The sequence below is a fragment of the Eptatretus burgeri genome, chromosome 2 (genome assembly GCF_056783735.1).
Source record: "Eptatretus burgeri isolate ZD-2024b chromosome 2, Ebu_testis_v1, whole genome shotgun sequence".
Classification (NCBI taxonomy): Eukaryota; Metazoa; Chordata; class Myxini; order Myxiniformes; family Myxinidae; genus Eptatretus; species Eptatretus burgeri.
The window spans coordinates 46912930-46925053 of NC_140962.1; the positions used below are offsets into that span (position 1 = coordinate 46912930).

Sequence of the window (12124 nt, forward strand, 5' to 3'; positions counted from 1 at the left end):
CAATAATCACTGGTACAATTTTGGTATTCTTCATCTTCAAGGCTCTTTTCACTTCATTTCTGAGGTCTTGGTATTTGGTCATTTTCTTGATTTCTGTGTTTAGGCCAAAATTGCTGGGTACTGACACCTCAATTCGCAATGTCTGATTGTCTTTTTGTACCTCAATACTACATCTGGTCGCAATACTTTTTTTTCTATGTTCATGCTCGATAAGATCATTCAGTCATACACGAGCATTACTTTCCTTGTTTTCAATTATCATTTTTTGGTTCATGTTTCCATGAGTTTTCTGGAACTGGGATATTGAGACTTTTGCAATTGTGCCAGTGGATTACTCTACATACCTTGTTGTGCCTTTGGGTGTACTGTTGTTCTGACACAAGCTTTTTTTTTTTTTTTTTTACACATCCCAATAGGAGGTGGCTCATGCTTTGGTTTCTACCTTGCAGAATCTATACCTATCCGATTGACTCAGTCCTGCCATTTTCTTAAAGCTATTGGTATAATGTCTTTGGTCTTTGGCATTTATAATAATTCGTTCTCTATCCCAGTTGAGCTGACCTCTTCTTCGTTATTCCAAATAGCCTTTGTGTATGCCGAATCTGTCCATCTCTTCCAAAGAGACATATATATATATATATATATATATATATATATATATATATATATATATATATATATATATATATATATATATATATATATATATATATTGTTATGGCTGTGGAAATTCGCAATACACCATAAAGGTTTCTTAGATTAACTATGCCGGTAAGTGAGTGTTCAGATAGGTCCCCACCGTTGTTTAAAGGGATTTTCTTCGTGTTCACCGGGCTGCGACTCTTTGAGATAGCTGTTTTTCTTTATCGTTATTTTGAGCCACCATTGCAACAAACCTCCACGCAAACAACGCCCACCACGCTCACACCACCCCCACAACAATCACCACCATCTTCGCCACTACGCCCGCTTACGAACGCCATCCTCCGCGGACCACGGTAAGACGGTTTCCGCGTCGGAAACCGTCCGAGAAGGATTGGCATAACAAAAACTCTTGTGAAGCCTGTGGGTTTTTTCCTGCCTGTTTTCCCCGCGCTTGGTGTGAAGGGAAGGGGGCGGGGCAGCTCGCTCCCCATTGGTGGAGGCACGGCGTGAGGTGGTCGGAGTGGGGGCACGCCCCCCTTCGAGAGCCTTCTGGAAACGCCTCGAAGGGAGGTGGAGTCGCGAATGGGGCGGAGCGACGGGCGGTGCCCCGCGTGGCGAAGGGCGGAGCCCCGCCTTACAAAAGGCGAACAGACGCGAGGATCGCTCTCTCAGTGATTCACGTTGGGCCTCCTCCTCTCTTCACGGTTCATGCGCCCTTTTTGGCTTGCGCTCCCCTCCTCCTCACTCGTTCCCACCCTCGTGGCCCGGCGCGGCCTGGTGGTGGAGACGCGGACGGGAGGCGCCGCAGTGCGGCCTGTGGTGGACCTGCGTGTCCGGACGAGGGGTGCCCGAGAGGGTTCGCCGGCCGTGTGGGAAGTCGGAACCAGGTGCGACCCCGCTAACGGTCGTGGGAGGGGGACTGGACGGCCACGAAAGGGAGGTCCTTTCTTTTCTTTTTACTTTTGCTTTCATGGTGTGGCGCCGTCTGTAAGTAGAACCTGTTTAAGTGACTGTGTTGTACAGAATTCCCTGCTTTATTTGGTTGTATTGTTTTCTTGCTGTACATATTGCATGGCAGCCTTACGTGTGTGTAATTAATAAATGTGCTTGTCGAACTGTTCCCCGTCGTTGCGTCCTTTCCTTTATTGAAAGTGCCACCTTACCTCGTGGAATAATTAGTGAGGGTTTGAATACCCAGGTAAAGTAATCTGAACCGTCAAGGTCGGCGATAACACCGCTCGGTTATCCCTGTAGTACGGAACGAACCGCTTAAGCGGTTCGTGTCCTAAGCCGACCTGCGGCGTGGTGCAATCCCTCGGTAGGTTACCCGCGCGGGTATTTAGGTATATCGACATTCGGTGATTCACCCTATTTCGTGCGGGTAGAATGCGTACTGGGTTGTGGTGAGGTTAAACCCCCCACCCGTGACTGACTCCTGGCGGTCGTTCCAAGGAGGGTCATGACTGAATTGTCCGACCGGTGGGCGACGCGGTGTCGATTAGAGTTACGTGGCCGATCGCATGCCAGGCGGGCCAGAATTCGTAACAACACGCACACACACACACACACACACACACACACACACACACACACACACACACACACACACACACACACACACACACACACACACACACACACACACACACACACACACACACACACACACACACACACACACACCTCCCTGCTCTTTTATCATTTTCCCAGTTGTCGGTGTATAACTGTTGATATTTTGTTTTATATTTTCTTTTGTCTTTTCTGCAGTAATTTGGCCTGTATTTGTTGCTGTTTCGATTTCATGTGTGACATCTTTCATGCATGCCTGGTGTTGGCTTAATGCTTAGGGTGATGGGCTTGGGATCCTTGGATCCTGAGTTCAAATCCCACTTGGCTGTTGAATTAATACCAGGTGGGGCTGACTCTGCCTGTCATCCTTCCGAGGTCGGCAAAATGAGTGCCAGCTTGCTGGTGTTCTGTGTCGGAGTGGCGACCCGTCCAGGATTGTGCCCAATAGCCAAGGAGACTGCTGAGGCAGCACCAATGCTCTGTACAGAGTATGGTTCCAATGGATGGATGGATGGATCTTTCATGCGCACCTGTCTTTGGAAGTTTTTTGCTGGGTGGCTTAGGGATACCTTCTCTGGTTTGTTGTCTTTGCATACAAATTGGATTCAGTAGTCTGTTGCACTTTTCACATACTCAGCTCATCCTACAGTTTGTGCACTTGGTTGAGTTACATCAGGCTGCTGCTTCCTCCTTGCCTCGACAGGTACATTCTCGGTTGTGTGTGTGTGTGTGTGCGTGCGTGCGTGCGTGCGTGCGTGCGTGCGCACACGAATTTTGTGGATGAAACATTGGGAATGCCATTAAGGGAGAAAAACAAGGATAACATAATGGAAAAATTATATTTAGAAGATAATAAATGATGTCATGGAGTTATTTGTGGAAGTGAGGAAACGGGGAATGGAGGGGTGGGTTGGTTGGACATTTTTTATATCAGAATAATTTTGTGATTAAAAGGTCTTGTGGCAGGAGTTGTATGCTGTTTGATAAATGTTTCATTTATTTCAAAAATATGTTTTTAGTCCAACTTTAAGCTGCCATAGTGTTTGTCAGGAAGTCTTTGTTTGTCCCATATGCCTGTCCATGCCCTGATGGATGCATTCTTTGCCTACCCACCTGCATAGCGTCTCGTGGTGCAGACTTCGGCCCAGCCGCAAAAGGCCACACAACCCCAACGTGTGCAGGTGCCACAACAGGTAAGCATTGCATGAACTAACAACAAGGCAATCAATCTAACAAGATTCTCTTTCATTGATGTCCTTCCGAAACATGCCTTGAAGCTTTTCCCAATTTACATTTCATCTTAGGCCTTTATCACTTGTGATATAGAGTACAATATTTCATTATATTTGTTCACAGCACACTCAACACCAAACTAATCTCCAAGTGCAAATCCTGATGGAGTTTTGGTCTGGTAACATGTTCTAATGCTGAAAAATGGGGATTTGGTTGCTGTCCTTTAAATGGGATTTCGAGCTGGTTGTCGCATATGCTTTCACTTATCTATCTTGGGCTCGTTGGTGTACATTTTTTTTTAATCTTAATTTTTATTTTTATGGAAAAGCACTGCAAAAAACAAAAACAGTGCCCACTTGTACCATGAAAGCAGTCTCAAAAATACAGGTGAGAGAATAATTATAATAATAATAATAATAAAAAACAAAGTGATAGAATCGTACATACAAAACGTTTTCATAAGTATTGTTGCGGATTCGCGCCCGCCGGCGTGCTGACGGCCACGTAACTCGAATCGCGGCACGTCGCTCACCGGACGGACAATCCAGTCGTGACCCTCTCGGACTAACGCCGGGAACCAGTCACGGGTGGACCTTTCGGTCTCACCGCGATCGAGCCAATCAGCCCCCGCGTGGGATAGGGTTGCTCGCCAAATTCGACCTACCTAAGTACCCACGCGGAGGGTAGACCGGGCGATCGCACCTCGCCGCAGGTCGACTTCGGACACGGGCCACTTAAGCGACCCGTTCCGTACTATCGGGATAACCGAGCGGTGTTATCGTCGACCTCGACGGTTCGATTAATTATCGGGCGTATTCAGCCCACTACCAACCCTTTACGTGAAGCAAGATGAGGATTCAAAGAAAGAAATGACGAAGCGAAGCGGGAAACAGTTCAACACAAAGCACATTTATTCGCGACGAACGGAAAGCACACATATTCAATTCCACCAAAAGCACACAGAAAAGAAAAAAACACAATGCAATTTACACAAAAAGCAAATGCGAAAGCGAAAACACAATGCAGAGCTAATACCGACTACCGAGCACACGGCAACACTTATACAATTCTACTTCACAGACGGCGCCGACAACACATACCCAAAACCAAGGAAAAGAAATACCCTCAAGGATGAGGCGGGCCTGAGGCCGAGACCGTGTCGGCCTACCCGTCTGGTGATGAGACGAGGAGCGGCGATGGCGCCTCAACTCCGCGGGCCTCGCGGACAGTGTCTGGTAGGGGGTGGGAAAGGGGCCCCCTTGGTCGCACTATCTCAGCGCGGGGGGAACAGGAGGGGGTTGCTGATGCTCGGGGTATAGAGGATTCTTATTGTCCCGCGACTAGCGTCTCCACCTCGGCCAGGTCGCGCTGTCGGCCTCCCTCGGGTGCAGCTCCCTGCACGACGCGAGCACCCCCTCGTCTGCCCTCGCCGCCTCTCCACAGCTCCGTCCCCTCCGTTCCGACTCCAACGCACACGACGACCAGCTCCTTCTCGCCAACTCCACCGCCCGCGAAGTCTTAACTCTCTGATCTCGACTCTCCTACTCTCCTACTCTCCTCCTCTGGACTCTACTGGACTGACGAACACGGTCCTTTTATCAGCCCCGTAGCTTCGCCCTCTCATCCTTGACCCCCTCCCTTCGACCTTTCACCTCGCTCCCCATTGGCCCGAGACAAAGTGGGCGTGAATGCTTTTTGATCCATAAATTTGCATATATCGATCGCCCTGGGGGCGGGGCCAATTCGCCCCTCGCTCACCGATTGGATGGCAAAAAGTGGGCGTGTGTCGTTTTTGAAGCACAAAATCCGTGATTTTGTACACGCTGTTCGGCGCGCGCCCTGCACGAGTCCAACACCGGTACCCACAGGCGGCGCAAGAACGGTGGCGATGCGACGGCTGCGAGGTGTGACGTGAAGGTCGTGGCTGTTGTGGTGAAGCGGCGTTGTGGTTGGTGGTTGATGTTGTGACTGGTGGTGGTAATCATGGCGGTTGGTCCAAAATAAAGATAGCAAAAGAAAAACGGCTATCCTGAAGAGTCGCAGCACGCATAAATGACATGTATTCCCACTAGACAACGGGTTTGGGCCTAACTACACATGTACTTACCGAAATACCTCACCTAAGGGACCTGAATGGTGGTTTGCGAATTTGGTAACCACAACAGTATACTGCATTCGACTTTATGATATTTGTGTGCTCTGGAGCAGAAAGCCTTTATCCCGGATGTTGTTGGGTGACCTACAGTGGCATCTGGTAAACTGTTCCACACTAGTATTATTGCGGGCATATAGGAGCGGTCATACTGAAAAAGTGACCAGTGACCACTCTCCATCTTGCCAGTAAGACACTGCACAGCATAGGGAACAAAGGAAGAACTTGCTCTGGTGAACCTTGATGGAATCCATGATGGAGGTAGCATAGTCTTCAGAAGTGCTGGAACTTCTTATGTGTGCAGTCTGTACATTAGACCCAGACTTGCTCCAGTTCTCCTGTGTGGTAGGGGATCGACATTCAATTCCTGTGGAGGGGCCTTGATGATACGTACAGCACGACGTTTCACATGATCCAGCTTTTTACGATGCATGACACTTGCAGACATCCATATGAGGGGAGCATGTGCCATTATGCTCCGTACCTAGTCTTTGTACACTTGGGCTCGGCCAAGCGGATCCAAGTATGGAGCAATCCTGCGAAGGGCACTCACTCTTTGTCCAGCTCTGACGGCGATGGAGTTCAGATGAGACTGGAAACCCAAGCTCCGGGAGAACCCAACTCCAAGTATGTCAAGCCCATGTACATGCTGCAAGGACTTACCACAGATGAAGAACTCTGGAGGATGCTCACTCGATTGTCGTCTACCGAGAGACATAACCTTGGATTTTTCGGTAGCAAACAGGACATTCCATTTCTGTCCCCACTCGTCAATCTTTTGTAGGTCTTCACTCGGAGAAATGGTGGAGAAATGGAGAAATTCACTTCATCGAGCAGGCAGTAGATGGTACCATCATCAGCATCGAGAAAGGTAGGGTTATGCAGGTTGTCACACAGATCATTAATGTAGACTCGAAACAAGGGGGGCCGAAGCATTGATCCTTGAGGTGCTTTAATTGGAGTTTGTTTGGATTGTTTGCCCAATAACCACCACCTGGATACGTCTGTCCATCAAGTAGCTGGATAACCACTTTTGTGCTTCTTGTCTATTCACCAACATTATTTTCCTTTTATTTTTCCCAAAATGTTAAACTAAAATATTGGATTGTTTCTTGCATTTTATAATACCAATGCAGTATGTATTTGTCGTATGTGCGAGAACAGTATTCAGTCTCTCCACAGTCCTCTCCAAACGGAGTCATAAGCTTTTTCAAGATCTATAAAAGCAATGAACAAGGGCTTTTTGCATACTCCCAGTTTTTCCAAAAACCTGTATGAGAGTGAAAATGTGGTCAACAGTCAGTCTTCCTTTTTAAAACAAACCTGTTCTCTCGTTTTCTTCTCGACCATCCGCTCGATTCTGTTACACAAAATTCTTAATAATTGTTTGCTTGGAACAGATGCTAAGCTTATTCCATGATAATTTTTTTGCCTTCTTTTATACTTCCTTTGTCATTATATTGCAACAGCCGTTTGTTCCACTTCCTGGTTGAGTCACCGGTTTTTATTCAACAACCGATTCATGACAAAAGAAGTAGAAAGCATCTGCATCATCGGTCAGACAGTTGAGTCAGTGGTTCCCGCTAGGGATGGAGCCTTTGATCTCCACTACCTTGGCCGTTGGACCCGTCAAGCCAACCAAGCACTACACTATTTAAGCACCACCTCCTCGTACCAATCAGGCCGAGCGAGCCGGAGGCGGCGGGTGCTGACAGGGGATGCAGTGATGATTACCGTGTAAGCGGTGTTAGTTGACGACCTCAAGAGAACCACGACAATCAGAATTCACCCCGAGACCTAGTATATCTAATAAGAGCAAAGGACATGGGAGAAGGAAACAAGAAAGAAGCGATACACAAAAATAAATGATCCAGCCAACAATAAAATAATTCCTTAACCCTCCCGACATGCACCCACGATGCCAACGGACGAGCTGGATTCCTTAATTATTTATTTTGGAGCCCTTTCAGACATGCCACAGGAGATAGACATTGAGAAATTCACAAGACAATGAAGTTTGTCTCGCAAACCTAGGCAGAGCTTGGGAAGATGTCCCAGTCCCGGTGGGGGAGTGGACGATCGTTCTGTGTCGCTGACTGAGGAGAGTAATAAAGACGCGACTTGTTCAGCGAGGTGTGACGCAGCTGTTTTCTCCTACAGGCTTTGGTGCAGTGAGCAGTGCCAGCAAACAAAACAAGCTCCTCTTTCTTTTTATCCCTGCACGCGTGCTTATTATTACTTCGGGTACTTGCATCTTTGATGAGGCTCATGCCCCTCCCCTCTCACTGGCCATTGCTCAATGATGACCATTGTGGGCGGAGTGGCTCAGCCATAACGGTAGCACCTCAAGCCATAATGACAGCACCATGAGCTCTCTGAGATGTGTCAACCACTGTTGACGGCTCTTGTTCATTTTCCCGCAAGATTCGTGCTGCAAGGCCTTTAAAGATGAACATTTAAAAAGGTAACAGGTTAAACTGGAAAGTCACTCCGAAGAGCATATACCTCCACCCTGTAATGCCTGATCCACGAGAACATATTGGGCCCAATACATTTTTGAAATATCATGCTATACAGTACTACATCGTTTTTGGCCCTATCTCTCAATGGTGGAGGAGGAGGAGATTGGGACCATACTCTGTGCAGAGCGTTGGTGCTGCTTAAGCAGTCTGCTTGGCTATTGGGCACAATCCTGGATGGGTCGCCACTCCGACGCAGTATACCAGCATGCTGGCACTCATTTTTCTGACCTCGGAAGGATGACAGGTCGAGTTAACCAATTCTGGTATAAATTCAATAGCTGAGCGGGATTTGAACTCAGGACCCGAGGATCCAAAGCCCTCCACCCAAACTAACTATTAAGCCAACACCAGGCATCAATGGTGAAGAATCACTTTAAAAATTAAATTATTCTCGTATCCAGATTGGGATCTTCACCAAAATCAAATCAATTCTTCCTTTTAACACACCCAGCATGTCCACCAAATTTCATCCGAATCTGTCAACTTTTTGAGATATCGTGCTCTATATCAGTTTGGCACTGTATCTCAATGGTGAAGAATCACTTTGAAATTCTAGTAGTTGGATCTGGATCTGGATTCGAATCTTCCCCAAAATCAAAACAATTCTTCCTTGTCACACACCTAACCTGTTTACCAACTTTCATCTGAATCCGTCCACAACTTTTTGAGATTTCCTGTACACAAACAGACACAAACAGATAGAAAGGGGTGAAAACATAACCTCCTTCACCTTCTGCACCTTAAATCCTGGAGAATGGTACCATCCCAGCCTCGGCTGGATGTTGGCAAGCTCAGGGATGAGAGAGTAGCTGAGGAGTTTGCGAACAGGCTGAGTGGACACTTGGGGGGTCTGGGTGCTTTTGGGGGTCCTGAAGAGTTGTGGAGTGCCTTCAAGACCACCGTCCTTGATGTTGCCGGTGGATGTCTTGGAGCTCACCGCAGGGCAAAGAAGAATTTTGTCTCTCAAGGGACACTGGATACCATTGACCAGAGTCGCAGCGCCAGGCTGAATGGCAGAGCTGAGCTGTTCAGGGAGCTGAGGCGTAAAACTGTACGTGCACTGAGGGTGGACAAGGAGGCCTATGTGCGAGGAATCTGTGAGGGGGTAGAGCATCACCTGTGGACAGGTGACTCTCGTCCCGCTTACAGGGGAATTCGCACATTGCGTTCATCCAAGCCCATCCTTCGGAGCACTGCAGTTAGAGCAGAGTGTGGTAGGCTCTTGACAGAGGAGTCTGAAGTGAAGGCCCGCTGGGCCGGTTACTTTGAGTGGTTGTACCAGGCTGATCCCCCAGCTGTCGAGTTGGACGTCAAGGGTGTTACAATCCCTGTTGCTGACCCTCAAATCAACTGTGGTCCACCTTCGCTTGTGGAAACATGGGCTGCGGTGAACCGGTTGAAACCGGGCAAAGCTCCAGGGATCTGTGGCATCCATGCTGAACTTCTCAAGGCTGATGGAAATGCTGCACTCGTGTCGTTGCATGCAGTTTTGTGCTCTGCTTGGAACACTGGCATCATCCCAACTGAGTGGAAGAGGGGCCTTGTTGTTCCTCTCTGGAAAGGGAAGGGTGATCGCCAAGACTGCAACAACTACTGAGGGGTGACGCTGCTCTCAGTGCTGGGCAAGGTCTTTGCTTGGATAATTCTTGATAGGGTTCGCCACCATCTGCTTGAGCACCAGCGTCCAGAACAGTCAGGCTTTACACCAAAGAGGTCAACGATTGACCGTATCCTTGCCCTTCGTGTCCTCACCGTACGCAGATGAGAGTTTCGGCAGGGGCTGCTTGCAGCCTATGTTGATCTCTGTAAAGCGTTCGATTCAGTGAATCGGGATGTCCTCTGGAGGATTCTTGGTCTTCGTGGGGTGCCACCAAAACTGATCGATCTGATGTCCGAACTCTACTCTGGTACTGAGAGTGCTGTGAAGTGTGGTGGTACCATCTCTGACTTATTTCCAGTTATTACTGGGGTTCGTCAGGGGTGTGTACTGGCCCCCACACTTTTCAGCACTTGTATGGACTGGATTCTAGGGAGGATGTCGGAAAGATCAAGCTGAGTGCATCGTTTGGGAATGTCAAGATCTCGGACCTTGATTTTGCAGATGATGCAGTCATCTTTGCGGAGACTTTAGATATCCTTTTGGGGGCCCTCAAGGTGCTGAATGAGGAGTCGGAGCCGCTGGGATTACGGGTTTCTTGGATCAAAACTAAGATCCAGGCTTTCGGTGACATCTTGGATGCTGCTGTCCTGTCTGTGCCTGTTTGTGGTGAGGATGTTGAGGTCGTGGAGAGATTCACTTACCTGAGCAGTGATATTCCTGTCTGCTGGCTGTGAGTCAGAGGTCAATAGACGTCTGGGTCGGGCCTGGGGAATCATGGATTCACTGGATCATGGGGTGTGGCGCTGCCGGTACCTGTGCGGGAGGATGAAAGTCCGAGTCTTCAGTTCCTTGGTACTTCCAGTCTTGCTCTATGGATGCGAGACTTGAACTCTGACCAAGGATCTGAGACGGAGACTTAATTCCTTTGGTACCCGGTCTCTTCAGAGAATCCTTGGCTATCGCTGGTCGGATTTTGTGTCCAACGAGCGGTTGCTGAGAGAGACTCGGATGAGATTTGTTACCTGCATAGTCCGTGAGCGTCAGTTGCGGCTGTATGGACATGTGGCTCGTTTTCCTGACGCTGATCCTGCTCACGAGATTCTCTCAGCGGGGTAGTCTCTAGAGTGGAGGAGGCCAGTGGGCCGACCACGTGCCTCCTGGTTGCAGCAGGTTGACCATCATCTCAAGGAGATGGGGATGGGCCTGGCATCTGCCTGGGGGGGGGGGCAGACAGAAGCCCCTGGAGTACTGGCGGAAAGTGGACGCAGCTACCCGCTGTTCTGGCACATGCTCCCATACCTGACCTGACCTGACCTGACCTTCACCTTCGGTTGCGGAGGTAACTCGAATGGCACTCGGTCGAGTGTATACCTCCACCAGGCTGAACAGTTCGTGTTTTATCGTCAAATGATATGCTGGATCTTCATCCAGACCTGAACCGAAATCTAATCAGCTTGTTTCTATCGCCGACCCATCTCAACAACCAAGTTTTGGCATAACCCATCCACAACGTTTTGAAATATCATGCTATATATCATTTTGGCCCTATCTCTCAATTGTGAAGAATCACTGAAGAAATTCCCACACCAGGATCTCAAGAAGGATCCTCACCAAAACCTCATCAATTTTTCTTTGTTACACAACCAACGTGTCCACAAAGTTTCGTCCGTATCCATGCATAATATTTTTAAATATAATGTCGTAAGTGCATGCAAATTTACAAGATAAATCCCCAAATAATTAATCTTATTGAGAAAGCCATGGATCTATGGAATACTAAATTAATCCCGCAGCACTCAGAAGGAAAGATTGAAATATCAGGAGTGAAGATACGACGTGGGATCTTCGAAGGAGACAACCTTTCCTTCCCTCCTATTTTGCCTGGCTCTGGATCCACGAACATCATTAATGAACAAGGACATTGATACACTCAAACAACCAATAAAAGAACATCCAAAGAAACAAGAAAGGTGACACATCTACTTTACATGAATGATTTAAAACTCTTTTCACCGAATGACGAAAATGTGGCAGAACAACTGAAATTAGTGAAACGGTACTACGATGACATCCAAATGGAATTTGTCCTCGATAAATATGCCAAGTGCACATTCATGCAAGGTAGACCAACATAAAAATCGACCTCGATACAACAATACAGGAGCTTGACAACAAAGCCATGGAGTAGAAGAGGGCCACAAATTATGTCAAAAAATGCACAAAACAATTGCCAAAGAATACTTGCATAGAACGAGGCTGATCCTGAAACATACCTCTCCCCAAGGAGCAAAATCATTGCCATAAACCAACTCGCAGTACCAGTGTCCAATACAGCTTCGGAATAGTAAACTGGCCACAAGCAGAAATCAGAAAACTCGATATCAGAACAAGGAAGCTCCTCAC

General features: G+C 47.9%; 1 protein-coding gene across 9 annotated transcripts in view; it reads left to right on the top strand.

The window, feature by feature from the left end:
- LOC147031974 (transcription factor RFX3-like) overlaps window positions 1–12124 on the top strand; it is a 248527-nt gene that overhangs the window by 66136 nt on the left and 170267 nt on the right. For all 9 annotated transcript variants that reach the window (XR_015050987.1, XM_085853483.1, XM_085853487.1 and 6 more), the window contains exon 4: window positions 3336–3407. Coding sequence is in view for 8 of the 9 variants with exons in the window: in XM_085853483.1 (XP_085709609.1) it covers window positions 3336–3407 (72 nt within the window). In the remaining variant the exon portion in view is untranslated. The remainder of the gene's footprint in view (window positions 1–3335; window positions 3408–12124) is intronic.